The sequence below is a fragment of the Aspergillus chevalieri genome, chromosome 1 (assembly GCF_016861735.1).
Source record: "Aspergillus chevalieri M1 DNA, chromosome 1, nearly complete sequence".
NCBI classification, from domain to species: Eukaryota; Fungi; Ascomycota; class Eurotiomycetes; order Eurotiales; family Aspergillaceae; genus Aspergillus; species Aspergillus chevalieri.
The window spans coordinates 2,386,266-2,401,371 of NC_057362.1; the positions used below are offsets into that span (position 1 = coordinate 2,386,266).

At 47.2% G+C, this 15,106-nt stretch overlaps 1 protein-coding gene and 1 non-coding gene across 2 annotated transcripts; both read left to right on the plus strand.

The window, feature by feature from the left end:
• Positions 1–5,006: 5,006 nt before the first annotated feature.
• Positions 5,007–5,118, plus strand: ACHE_t10015S. The gene has a single exon. It is a non-coding gene; the product is annotated as a tRNA-Asn (tRNA).
• A 9,165-nt stretch (positions 5,119–14,283) lies between these two features.
• Positions 14,284–14,738, plus strand: ACHE_10860S (uncharacterized protein; the record flags this gene model as incomplete). The annotated part of the gene is made up of 3 exons (XM_043283964.1): positions 14,284–14,346; positions 14,409–14,535; positions 14,614–14,738. 3 exons carry the CDS (start codon positions 14,284–14,286, stop codon positions 14,736–14,738), a joined length of 315 nt encoding a protein of 104 aa, XP_043131980.1.
• Positions 14,739–15,106: the final 368 nt, after the last annotated feature.

Here is a 15,106-nt window from a genome sequence, read left to right on the forward strand (position 1 = left end):
CACACCAATAGAAGACTGGTCAAACAGGCCACGCACCCTCACATATATCCACAAACACCCACAGCTCAAAGCAGAGCTAGTGCCACACGGCCCCCAATCTAACCGGGACTTGACAGCAGTACAGGTGGGTTCAGGAGGCCAACATGTGACACTAATAAATCTGTATAATGCCCCTCCAGGAGCAGTGGACACAGGGGAGGGGCTGAAACACCTCCTAAGCCAATCTCTCCCTACCAGACCCTGTTTGGTTGCAGGAGACTTCAATCTCCACCACTCATCTTGGCAGACCAATGCAATCAACATAGCAGGAGCAGAGCCTTTCCTCCAATGGGCAAACCACCAGGGGCTAGCTTTGACGCTGGAGCCAAACACCCCAACGCATGGAAAAAACACCATTGATCTTGCCTGGGCCAATAGATCCCTGGTTCGCCTAGGAACACTCACAGAGCCAGCACCAGGAATCCCAGTCCTAGCGGACCATGTAGCTCTGTCCACAACCGTTCACTGGCACCCTGTTAACAATGTGAAGACAATGCCACCCCTCTGAATGTCCACCATGCAGGAGGACATCTTTCATTCAGCCCTCTGCAAGGAAGCAGAGAAAATGGGGCAACCTCCACCTGTTCAGCCGAGCCTCCCATCCGATGCCTTGGATAGATATGCCACAGCAATCATCCAGGCGACCACTAATGCCATTGAAGCCTCCACAAAAAGGGCACACACACGCCCATCAGGCCATAGATGGTGGAACATGGACTGCCAGGAGTCAGTGACATCACTCCGAAGGATCTTAAAGGATCCAGATAGCCCCCCACTTGAGATAGAAGCTGCAAAACGAAACTTTCGCTGCACAATACGCCAAGCAAAACGACAGTATTGGTGCATACAACTGGATAGCTTCACTGACAGCCAGGACGTTTTCCGAGCAATCAGGTGGAACAGGACAGAGGGATCCTTCCCAATCCCACCTCTGAAAAATGGAGAGACAGTCCACACCACTAGACTGCGACATATCCTCATCCGCGGATACCACTTTGCTATCCACATCCAAATCCGCACGGATTTGGATATGACTCAGGTATCCAAATCCAAATCCAAATCCGCGTGGATAGGATGCGGATATCCGCATGGTATCCGCATTTGCACAATTCTCGCTAAATTAACTACATTCAGGCTGTCATGTGATGCATAACTCGCTGATTCAGATTCGTAAATATCAGTTATTTACGCCTGTTCTGATTGTAATAGGATCAGTTGGCACTTTTCCATTGTCCTCCTTATGAAATTTTTGAAAATGCTTAGGTATATTAGACCCTCTGCATTTGAAGTAATTCTAGTATCTCAAATTACAGGCGAAGTGGTGGTAGCTACTAATGATTTAGATATTAAAAGCTGACCTTGGGTGTTACAGGTGAAAATATATATTTACTGCTGGAGTGTGCAGGTGTATCCTCTACCAAGAGAACTACTCTCATGAAGATTGATTTAGGGGAACATTTGCCTGAATAAGATATCAAGCAGTAGCAGGAGCTGATTTTTATATATTTCCAATGCCTAGTCCATATAGTTCAATATGTAATTGTTGGAAAATCAAGAAAATGGGAACTTGATGATTTTATCGTGAACTTTGCGGATCTACATGGATAATTAATGGATATCATGCGGATAATCCAAGGATATCCATATCATATCCGCACTAGTGTTCATTTAAACCTATCATAATATAGAGCGGTACTCCATAATAATAGATCTATCTACTCTACATGTAACTCCCTGCAATAGTCAATGTCCCCTGAAGCCATGTTTAAATCTTTCTGTGAGTCCCTCACATTTTGCTCAGTGATAGTTTCCTATTTACACATTTTTCAATATGTCACAAAACCAACAATCTCAGTTTTCTGATTCTTTCTATGATTCTGACTTTCTTCAATCAGACATTATACAACCATTCTCTGATAGTCAGCAAACCATCCTTTCTGCACCTGATTCAGACTTCACTTTTCCACCACCACGACCTCGTGCTCCTGATACTCTTGCTCGGGTTGGTCCTAAATTCCGCCAGAATTGGATTCTTTACAGCAATATGGCAAAAACCGACTTTGTTGAATGGTGGTTAAAAACAGACTTTGGATCAAAGAGGGAGGTGAGGAATACAATACATTGGGATGGTAGAAAATCATCCAAATGCTGGGAGCAATTTGAACAAGTTGCACATGAAAAGACTGGCGAGCCAAAGGTCATGTGTAAACGCTGCCATAATATCCTTGTTCACCCACATCATCGCCGTGCAGGATCATCTCCAATGCAAGCACACCTCAAAGGATCTGGCTGTCGCAGTCTAATACCAAGAAAGCGAGGTGTTGATCAGCTTCTACAGGACTCAGTAAGGCTAAGTGCTGATATAATTCTTTTTCTTACTTTAAGAACACTAATAATGTTAATAATTTCTAGTCACATTTATCCGCCAAGAGAGTGTTTACCCCAGATCTATGGATGGAAAAGCTGCTTAATTTCATCACTATTGCACGGCTTCCCTTCCGTATTGTTGAGCATCCTGAATTTAAGGACCTTGTTGAACTTGCACAGCTTGCCCCATCAAGACCAGATATCCCTTCCACCACAACTATTCGACGCCATCTACACACAATGGTTAAAGAACGACAACAAAAGCTGCTCCAGAGGCTTCCACCAGGAGGGAAGCTTTCAATTGCACTTGACTGCTGGACATCTCCCTTTTGCCAAGCATTTATGGCAATCACTGGCTATTTTATTGATCAGGAATGGAACTACTGTGAGATCCTTCTTGGCTTTGAGCCGCTTTATGGAACCCATACTGGCAGTAATCTAAGCTCAGTCCTCTTCAATATTCTCCAGGAGCATAATGTCACTGACCGTGTGCTATCAATCACAACTGATAATGCATCGAACAATAACACCATGATGTCAAGCATTCAAGCATCTGTTCAGGCACAAAATCTTAATAGTGATACCATTATTATCCGGGTTCCATGCATTGCACATGTTATTCAGCTGAGCTTGAATCAGCTCCTTGGGAAAATGAAAGCAAACCCAGTCAACGATACAACAGAGACAGAATGGTCAGATGCATGTACACACTCCCTTCATACAAGATATCAGACAAAGGAGATTGCAGACACATTAAACAAGGTATAATATGCTCTTATCCTCTACCCTAATATCTAATAACTACTAACAGTATTGAAAGGTTCGGAGCCTTGCTATCTTTATCAATGCAAGTCCACAGCGCCGGGAAGCATTCCTAGATCTTCAGACCAAACAGCCAAAGCTTGTTCCTTACCAAGATGTTCGTACACGCTGGAATTCTACATTTTTGATGCTTCGCCGTGCCAAACAACTGCAGCCTATTTTCGATGAATACTGTATGATGCATCAATATCTCCATTTCAAGCTCAATAAGGAGGAATGGCGCCAAATTGAGTATCTTCTTTGGGTTACCCAGCCTTTCTTTCAATTCACCACTGCCCTTTCAAAGACAAAGGATGTTACTGTTCATCTGATCTTTGGCATTTACAATAAGCTGTTTGACCACCTTGAGGCATCTATACAGCAGCTTCAGCGCAAGAAAGTCCCCTGGAAGAAGACAATGCTTGATGCACTAGAAGCAGCGCGGTCTAAGCTCTCTGATTACTATGGTAATACAGATAATGAGCTCCATGGTGATATCTTCGCAATTAGCACAATTATGGCTCCATCAAACAAGCTTCAGTTCTTTTCCACTAAGGATTGGGAGGATGATACAATTGACTATTGTGCACGATACCGCAATAGCCTTGACAACTATCTTGAGCGGTATAAAAAGCAGCTTTCTGATAAGCACATACTGCCAATGCATCAACCATCTACAAGCCCTACTTCTGAGCTTGAGATGCTACTTAACTCTACAACCCCCAGATCTCAGCATTCACAAACAAGAAAGAATAATGATGAGCTTACACAATATCTAGAGAGAGGTCAGTGCTTATTTTATGTCTTGGATGATTATGACTAACACTAATAGCAGGTCTTGTTTATACTCCTCCAAGACTCTTCTGGAAAGAGCATGAGCTTGAATTTCCAGCACTATCAAGCCTTGCTCGGGATATCCTTTCTATCCCAGCTAGTGGTGCTGGTGTTGAGCGCCTCTTTAACTCTGCTCGTGATATCTGTCATTATCGTCGAGGAAACCTCAAATCTGATACAATCAAGGATCTGATGATGTATATGTGCACATCAAAGTTTGAGATTAAACAAGAGGAGCTAGATTTGATAAAAGAGTATCTCTCAGCTGGTGAAATTACAGGCATTGAGGAGGAAAAAGCCCTCTCTCAGCCCCAGGAAGATTTGGAACCAATAAGCGACAATGAGGAAGATGATATACTATATAACTCACAGCCTGCAGCACCTAGTGAGCGTGCCCTAGGGAAACGACGCAGAAGCATTTCTTCTGAGCCAAGGGATGAGATAGACCATGAGCTTGATGATGATGATGGTGATCATCCTCTACCTAATATACCAGAAGAAAAGAGTAGTATGCAGGCACGTTCAAGAAGAGTTCGGAAACAGCCAAAGATGCCAGCTGGCTTTGAAATTGATAGATACTAGTTCCTATTAGAAGAATTACAATAAATTGAGTTATGACAAAAGTTCTCTTCGATCCAATATCAACAAATGTGAATTATTCAACCAGTAGACTTTCTTACAACTACAATACCATTTAATACTGCCAAGGATCGCATAAATTATGTAGACACAGATTCGTCAAATTTGCACTGTTTACATATCCACATGGATATCCAAATCCACATGCGGATAGCAAATGCTATCCAAATCCATATCCGCACGGATATGAGGATGTCAAATGCTATCCAAATCCGCAAATTTGCGGATTTGGATATGTATAATTTGGATATTTTGCGGATCGTGTCGCAGTCTACACACCACCCCTGACGCCAAAGCAGAGCTCCTGGTGAAAACCCTCCTCCAGAGCCGGCGGCGTGGCGTTGTGGTAGCGTCCCGAGGCAGCCCCCATTATTGGGAACTTTTCCTAGAGAAAGTTCTACCACTGGGAGGTCGTGAGTTCGATTCTCACCACTGGCACATTATACCACCATGTGGCCTTTTTCCGAGGAATTTGGCATGCTACGGCACCCGGGAGCATCTAGGGGCTCCCAAAAAAGAAGTAAGTGAGCGTTCTCTAGTCTATCACACACGGTGTGGGGTGTTAGAGGACCTTTTCCCAGCCTCTAACCCCTAAGGATGCTTACGAAGAACGGCCTAGGCCAATTAACAGTTTGAATCACATCAAGCTCAGATGTAAAAAGGAGCGGATGGTAAGCTCATGCCTCAGCTAAGCTACTTATCCCTAGGGATAGGGTACGGTCCTTATGGACAAGGAATCATGGGTTCTTTACCCGTCGAAGGTGGCTAGAGTGAACTAGCCAATAATACAAGGAGGGTTAGGAACTTTCTTAGGGCCCTATAGCCACAGTTATCGTAGCGCTATAGGGGCATAAGAAATAAGTACTGCCCAAATGCCCTGCGCAGACAAGGCGGATTGGGGCGAGGAAAAAGCTACGAATGGTCAAGAAAAAAGATGTTAAGAAAAACTGAATGTACTGAATAAGTCTACCATCTTGGTAGCGGTCTGTCATAGCCCCTAGGGCTCGGTATGGACCTTAAACTTGATTAAATAAATAAATAAATAACCCTCCTCCAGAAGGCTGCCTCCGCAGAGGATATTCCCATTGACTGTAATGACAACAATCCAGAGGCAACTCTGCCCTTCCCACCTGTCACAACTGGGGAAGCACACCAAGCCATCTTCCAAGCCAAGAGCAGTACCCCCGGTCAAGATGAGATACCCAATGCAGTGTTGAAAAAAGCTTGGCCTGCCCTTGGCCTCCACATTGCAGCTCTTTACAAGCACTGTGCTGCAACTGGATGGCACCCAACTCCCTTCCGTCAAGCCCTGTTGGTAGCCCTTCCAAAGCCAGGGAAGAAGGACTACAGCAGTCCACGCTCATACAGACTAATCGCCCTCCTCTCCACCTTGGGGAAAGGGTTGGAACGCTTGTTGGCCCGCAGACTCTCCTGGATAGCCATCTGTCACGGCGCTCTACTAGGATGATGGAACGTCCAACTCATGGGTTCTACCTAGGTAGCTATCGACGAGAATAATCAACATGAGGAAGGAAGAAAGGAGGTAACGCCATATTTATCAACAAAGCAATAAAGCAAACAACCACACCTCACGTGATAATCAGCCAACGTGACCAGGCCGTCACATTACCCCCCGGCTTCAATAGGCATTGTCCTCAATGTCATGGTCAACCCACAGGTAAGAAAACATGAGAAGGCAACAATACATGAGACACTTGAAAAAGAAAAACACGTGAACATGTCCAAACATCTCCAAAAATCAATCATCGAGATCATTAAGGTCATCAAGACGGTTTGCCTCTAACCTTGCAATCATCTGCTGGTTCCATATTTTATTGGATTCCTTGTGTGCCTTCATGGAACAATCCTTCACCCAATGATCAGAGGAGCCACATCTCACACAGGATCCTTGTTGTCGTCGTCTGTTCCTTTCATCTAGGGAGGTGGACGCTGCTGACAGGGAGTTGATATTGATGACGCTGAGGTCCATAGGATCAAACTTGGTGTGAGAGCCAGATTGGTGTGATTGAGAGTGGGAAACATTGGTGGAATTTGAGCTGAAAGAATGACTTCCCAATTGTTGAACCACACGAAGGAAATCAGTGTATGATTTTGGAAGATTCAACTGCTGGTTGAGACGTCCTCGGAGAGTAGGATTGAGGCCTTTCCTGAACGCTGAAATCTTGGTGACATCAGGCCAATCTTTGCCCTTTGCCTCATAAAGAATCCTCTCAAACTTGGCGATGTAGGCTGCCACAGATTCACCACTATCCTGCTTTAGGACTAGTAGATGATCTTCAGCTTCTTGAACCTTGTTGGGGTTGTCATAAACCAGAGATAGTTGATCAAGGATGGTGTTGTAATCCCAGGTGTTGGTGTCTTCTGCATAAGATAACTGGGGAAGAACTAGAGCTTGGACTTTGCTTTCCAGATTCAGATAGACGTAGTAGAACTGAGCCACTGCATCACCAATAGCTGGAGCATCAATCCTAAGCTTAGCCTTCATCGAAGCAAGCCAGGTATCAAACTTCAAAGATTGGCCATTGAATTTCTCGGGATCAGGGAGGCATGGCTTTGATCGTTGAAGTGGTTTGGGTTCGTTTTTGATGGATTCGATTTCATTCTGGAGGGCGCGGATCGTAGAAGAAAATTCGTTTCGGAGTTCTTGAAAGGGGTCCATGATCTTTAAGAAAGGGATCGTGAGCTTGAAGCTTGAAAAACTTAAGTCTTGAGAACTTGAAGGGGTGCCAGCATAGTCGCAACCACTGGACTTCTTGAAAGTTGAACTTGAATATGCCAACAACAGAAGTTTCAGTCCTGAGCTCTAGAAACTTAACTGAAGCAGCGCTTGACTTGACTTGAGGATGAACTTGAGGATGGAAACTTGAATGGAGACACTGTTATAGCCTGGCCAGCTCCCGAACTGCGGCACCAGTGAATCCCTTAAAGGGAGAAGCCTTTGGTATTTCTCTCCCTAAGGTATAAAAGGAGGATGTTGATTATTATGTCACGGCGCTCTACTAGGATGATGGAACGTCCAACTCATGGGTTCTACCTAGGTAGCTATCGACGAGAATAATCAACATGAGGAAGGAAGAAAGGAGGTAACGCCATATTTATCAACAAAGCAATAAAGCAAACAACCACACCTCACGTGATAATCAGCCAACGTGACCAGGCCGTCACACCATCAAGCACAAGATCCTTCATCCCCAACAGTTTGGGGCTCTCCCCTGTCGCTCAGCTACTGACCTAGCGGCAGCTCTGGTGCATGATGTTGAAGAATCCTGGGCCTGCGGCCTCAGCGGCTCCATGCTAACCATGGATGTCAAAGGCGCATTTGATGCAGTCCTTTCAGGCAGGCTAACCCAACGACTCCGCGGTCAAGGATGGCCCTCTGCAGTGATTCATTGGGTGCTGAGCTTCACCCAAGACCGAACAGCAGCTATACAATTGGATGGGCATCAGAGCCCAATTTTTGCAGTCCCAGCAGGCCTGCCTCAGGGCTCCCCAGTTTCACCAATCCTTTTCATGCTGTACATTGAACCCGTCTTCAAGATAGGGCCGGCAATAGCCCGCAGAGGTCGTTTTGGATATGCAGACGATATCTGCCAGTTGGTTATCAGCAAATCCCTTGAAGAAAACACTACCAGACTGCAAAGCATTGCAACAGACCTGATGGAATGGGGCCAAAGAGAGGGTCTCACCTTTGACCTGGCCAAAACAGAACTCCAACACTTTGCCAGGGGTTGGAAAAGGAACAATCCCACCTGTTCAATCCAAACCCCTGAGGGCACGGTGGAGATCATACCTCCCCAACTCAATGAGGCCACACGATGGCTGGGAATTTGGTTTGACCGGAGACTAAAATTCAGAATACACATTCAGACACTGGCAGCCAAGGCCAAACTGGCAGCCAATGGCATCCAAGCCCTTGCCAACACAGTACGAGGGGTCAAAGCTCCCCTACTGAGGCAAACAACAATTGCCTGCGTGGTCTCAGTCCTATGCTATGGAGCAGAGGCATGGTGGCCTGGACGACACAGACCAAGGCAGAGCATCTCAGGTGAACAAAAACTGGTATCTAATGGGGTAGCTGCACAGCTAGCCTGTCTGGATCGGGTGCTCCGCAGTGCGCTCCGTGGAAACCTCCCGGTCTATAGGACCACCCAAGCGGCTGCCCTCCACCGGGAGACAGCCATACCACCCATTGAACTCCTCCTAGATCAACGAAAACAGGCGCTATCTGTCAGAGTGCACCAACTTGATACCAGGCACCCAGTGTACCGCCGGGCAACACACCCGCGGAACCCCCAAATTAAAACTCGCCTCCTTCGAGCCATTGACCCAGTGAACTTCCACAACATTGAGCATGTGGACCCTTTGCTAACAAGACCCTGGGACTCAAGTCTAATGCCCAGAGGTCGGCCTACTGCAGCCCCTAGGGCACAGGCCAGGGAGGATTTCCAGTCCTGGCTTAGCTCCATCCCCCAACCATCGTTGGTTGTCTATACAGATGGGTCCAAAGAAAAGGGGAGCACTGCAGCAGGAGCCGGCTGGGTGGGCTACTGGGGCACCAGCAGGATCAAGATCTTCAGTGGACACACAAAGCTTCCTAATCAGGAGATCTTTGATGCAGAAGCCAGAGCTGCCCTGCTAGGTCTGCAGGCAGCTCTCAAAAATCACCGACCCTGGCATGCCACCAACCTATATATCTGCCTGGACAACCTGGAGGCAGTACAACAACTCCAGGGTCAGCCCGGAGGATCAAGCCAATCTGTCTTCAGAAGCTTCCAAGAAACGGCCCAGTCGTGGGCAGACTATCCCAGAGCACCTGGTGTACGGCCAGGCGCAGTGCAGGTCAAATGGGTCCCTGGCCACACAGGCATAGAAGGCAATGACGAGGCAGATAAAGAAGCTAAGATGGGATGCCGAGCTCCCCTGGGGCAGTCCCCACCACCTGCTTCAATAGCGGCTGCCAAGCGAGCAGCCCAGAGGGTGCACTGGCAACATTTCACACAGTACTGGGCAGACAAGGCCCCTGAACGGTATAAGGCCCTTGGCATAGCCATAGAGAAACGGCCACCAGAGCTCCAGCTCCCCGAGCAGCTCTGGGTCACCTCCTCGCCGCCAGGAGCGGTCATGGTGATTTTGCTGAGTACCATGAGCGCTTCAAACATGACAATGCCCTGTTGACATGCTCATGTGGCCGCAGAAAGGAGCCCTCGCACTTCTACTTCTGCAGAGACGGTCGCAAAGCAGCGGCACATCCATGGGGCCAACAACCAGTAGTGGACATCCTCACCAAAAAGGCCGGGTTCACTGCATATGCAGATTGGCTGGGTAGATCACAATTCTATACTGCCATCTGTAGACGCCATTAGGATGCTAAATGCATCAAACATGGGAACCTCTAGGCTTACCTCTGGTTTCCTTCTCTCTGTTTCTCCTTTTCGTCTGCCCCCCTCCCCCTCCTCTTCCCATCTCTCTGTGACGGCCTGGTCACGTTGGTTGATTATCACGTGAGGTGTGGTTGTTTGCTTTATTGCTTTGTTGATAAATATGGCGTTACCTCCTTTCTTCCTTCCTCATGTTGATTATTCTCGTCGATAGCTACCTAGGTAGAACCCATGAGTTGGACGTTCCATCATCCTAGTAGAGCGCCGTGACATAATAATCAACATCCTCCTTTTATACCTTAGGGAGAGAAATACCAAAGGCTTCTCCCTTCAAGGGATTCGCTGGTGCCGCAGTTCGGGAGCTGGCCAGGCTATAACAGTGTCTCCATTCAAGTTTCCATCCTCAAGTTCATCCTCAAGTCAAGTCAAGCGCTGCTTCAGTTAAGTTTCTAGAGCTCAGGACTGAAACTTCTGTTGTTGGCATATTCAAGTTCAACTTTCAAGAAGTCCAGTGGTTGCGACTATGCTGGCACCCCTTCAAGTTCTCAAGACTTAAGTTTTTCAAGATTCAAGCTCACGATCCCTTTCTTAAAGATCATGGACCCCTTTCAAGAACTCCGAAACGAATTTTCTTCTACGATCCGCGCCCTCCAGAATGAAATCGAATCCGTCAAAAATGAACCCAAACCACTTCAACGACCAAAGCCATGCCTCCCTGATCCCGAGAAATTCAATGGCCAATCTTTGAAGTTTGATACCTGGCTTGCTTCGATGAAGGCTAAGCTTAGGATTGATGCTCCAGCTATTGGTGATGCAGTGGCTCAGTTCTACTATGTCTATCTGAATCTGGAAAGCAAAGTCCAAGCTCTAGTTCTTCCCCAGTTATCTTATGCAGAAGACACCAACACCTGGGATTACAACACCATCCTTGATCAACTATCTCTGGTTTATGACAACCCCAACAAGGTTCAAGAAGCTGAAGATTATCTACTAGTCCTAAAGCAGGATAGTGGTGAATCTGTGGCAGCCTACATCGCCAAGTTTGAGAGGATTCTTTATGAGGCAAAGGGCAAAGATTGGCCTGATGTCACCAAGATTTCAGCGTTCAGGAAAGGCCTCAATCCTACTCTCCGAGGACGTCTCAACCAGCAGTTGAATCTTCCAAAATCATACACTGATTTCCTTCGTGTGGTTCAACAATTGGGAAGTCATTCTTTCAGCTCAAATTCCACCAATGTTTCCCACTCTCAATCACACCAATCTGGCTCTCACACCAAGTCTGATCCTATGGACCTCAGCGTCATCAATATCAACTCCCTGTCAGCAGCGTCCACCTCCCTAGATGAAAGGAACAGACGACGACAACAAGGATCCTGTGTGAGATGTGGCTCCTCTGATCATTGGGTGAAGGATTGTTCCATGAAGGCACACAAGGAATCCAATAAAATATGGAACCAGCAGATGATTGCAAGGTTAGAGGCAAACCGTCTTGATGACCTTAATGATCTCGATGATTGATTTTTGGAGATGTTTGGACATGTTCATGTGTTTTTCTTTTTCAAGTGTCTCATGTATTGTTGCCTTCTCATGTTTTCTTACCTGTGGGTTGACCATGACATTGAGGACAATGCCTATTGAAGCCGGGGGGTAATGTGACGGCCTGGTCACGTTGGTTGATTATCACGTGAGGTGTGGTTGTTTGCTTTATTGCTTTGTTGATAAATATGGCGTTACCTCCTTTCTTCCTTCCTCATGTTGATTATTCTCGTCGATAGCTACCTAGGTAGAACCCATGAGTTGGACGTTCCATCATCCTAGTAGAGCGCCGTGACACTCTCCCCCCTCTTTTCTCCTACTTCTCCTTGCCTCAGTTTTCGTATCAAGAAAACCTGAAGACACTCAGTTCGCTCTTAACAGCTGTGAAAACCCAAGCAGCTCCCCGCGCGGGGAGCTACCTGTATTTAGATGATAGATGGTAGTTTAGCTAGGTGACAGGCAGTCCCGATCTGCCCGTCGTATGTCCCGCACCGGGACCAGGGTTCTCCCGCTCCGAGGGGTGAAGCTCCAAGGATGCGTGGAAAGACCCGACCCTCGACGTTAAATAGATACACACACACACACACACACACACACACACTCTAGCTAAACTATCATCTATCATCTAAATACAAATAGCCCCCCGCGCGGGCTCTGCTTGGGTTTTCATGACTGTTAAACAGCAAACTGCGCATCTTGGGGTTTTCTTGAAAAGGAAACTGAGGAAAAGGAGAAGGGGAAGGGGAGGCTGAACAAAAAGAAAACAATGAAAAAGGAAAAGAGGGGAAACCAGAGGTGTGGTCCTCAGGTCTGATAGGTTTGGCATCCTAATGGCGTTTGCAGATGGCTGTATAGAATTGCCATTTTCGCAGCCAACCCGCGTATGCACTGAATCTTGTCTTTTTGGTGAGGATGTCGGCTACTGGCTGTTGGCCCCATGGATGTGCCGCTGCTTTGCGACCCTCTCGGCAGAAATAGAAGTGGAAAGGCTCCTTTCTGCTGCCACATGAGCAGGATAATAAGGCATCATCATGTTTGAAGCGCTCGTGGTATTGGGCGAAGTCTCCATGCCCTGACCGGGCAGCGAGGAGGCGACCGAGGGTAGCTCTGGGAAGGGATAGCTCATGGGGTCGTTTATCCAGGTCGATGGAGCGATCGCGATATTGCTGTGGCGCGTTCTCAGTTCAGTATGATTGAAATCGCCGCCAGAATTCCTCCTTCAACGTCCGGCGAGCTCAGACATACCTTACAGGAGGAGGGTTGGTCTGTGGGGTAGACCTAGCTCCTTTCTTTGCTTGCTCATCGACCTGCTCGTTCCCTGTAATACCGGCATGCCCAGGGATCCAGCGAACATGTACTCGCCCAGGTGGGATAGCCTCGCATCTGAGGGGCCGATTGGGCGAGGCATTTGTGATTTCTTGGAAGGCCAGAATGGTGCTCTGGCTGGAGCCTCTGGGGGAGCCCACTAGCTGTCGTGCTACCTCCTGGTTATCTAGGAGGATGTATAAATTCTGTGTGTAGGGAGCCTGGGCGCTATCAAAGGTGGCCTTCAGCCCTTCATATGCTGCGGTGGCCTCTGCATCAAAAACTTCATGTTGTGGGAGGGAGAGATGGCCGCGAGCTGACTCCTGATTCCAAGCACCCCAGTGTTCATACCATCCAGCATCAGCTACAGTATCTGAGTTACTCAAGCGGCTGCCGTTGGTGAAGAGGCACATGGAGAGTGGAGGGCATGGGTCAGCCCATTGTTGGAAGGCCACACCTGCCCCATCTCGGATAGGGCATATGTTTTGGCTAGTTCTAGGGTCCTCGGCCTGCCAGGGGGGATATATCAGAGGGTCAGTCTGTTCTATCCCCCCCAGCCATGGCAGCAAACGCGACCTATTGGATTGGACCATCTCAGAACAAGGCTCAGACACTTTGGCTCCGATAATAAACCTACCAGCTTCTGAGCATCCACCTCTGTAGAAGGCCTCACTGCTACACCATATGTAGGGGCCTCATAGGTCGTCCACCGCTGGGTCTCATTGGTCCAGTCGGAGTAAGGGGGGCTGAAGAACTCAGTCGCAGATGAGAGACCGAGTTGTGGAGACGACAAGACAGAGGAAAGATTGATGGAGGGGAACAAAGCTGACATGACAGGCAAATGCAACGCATTACCAAGGGCTAGCAACCAGGATGTGAGAGAATACATTTCTAGCGATGAGTGATTAAGATGACATTTTAACTGGTTCATGACAGCTGTTTGCTGTATCTTTATATCATGGGTTAGTGGGGATGCCAACTCTTGAATCCTGATCCTTGTGAGAAATAAACTTGACATCCGTGGAGTAAAAAGTGGCTTACCATATCCAGCTGAATATTTGCGTATCCATGACTGCTCTGGATATGATGACTGATTATCTGGCCTGCATGGGATGTTTGAGATAGCTTCGATTCCGTGTCTTTGTCCCCTGCACGGTGTATATGCCTATCTCCGCCTCCTCCGTCTGTTCCTTCCTGGCTTAATTCCGCTAAACTCCGTTATGCCACTTTCATCCTATCCTCTCCTTAGTTGCTGTTAAAGAGACAGTCTTCCATGCGAATGAGCAATCAATCCAGCCTCTTCCTCATTTTCATTCCTCTCTCCACCTGTCTGAGCTAAGCAGCTGCGTTTACTCCCTCAATCATGTCTGAAAAAGTTGTACCGGTGCCAACCAAGGCTTGGGTTTCGCCATCCTCCAGGTTGCTGGTCTGCGCCACCCAATAAACACCTATATCTTTTGCAGCCGGGATCTAAATGCTGGTCAACAGGCGGTCCAGAAGCTCAAAGATCTAGGAGTGACTGCTAAGATTGATTTGGTCGAGCTGGATGTCACCAATGACCAACAGATCACTACAGTCATCAACCATGTTACCAACACTTATGGTAGACTGGATGGTAGGCCAATCTCATTGCTCCCTATTCCAACAACATCATCATCACATTATCATCATAATAATAATTCTTCCTAAACAGTCTTGATCAACAACGCCGGTATCATTCGTCTTCCATCCAAATATGATCTCTCAGCAGCCCGCAACACCTACAATGAAATCTTGAATGTCAACATTACTTCTGTTGCCCTTATTACAACTGCCTGATAATGGCAATTTAATGTCTGCATAACTGTCCAGATGAACTTACCATATCTCAAATATTTTTCACGGTGTCCATTCTGTCTCAATGCCTTGACATCGAAAAGGGTGCGGGAGAAGAAACGGGGAAGACCCAAAAGAGCAACCGATACCAGCACGCCGCTCGAGAAGGTTCAAGACCGAGAAATACGACCGCAGAAATGACCATAAACTCGAAAAGATGTCCTGTGGATGCTCTGCAATCATTCTCTGCGATCTGGTTTACGGGGATGAAAACATCTCGCTGAAAGACGGTATTGCGTGTTATGAGGGCACAATGTCTGCTTCTCATTCAAATTCTATACTCCAGCAATAATTCTATACTCCAGCAATAA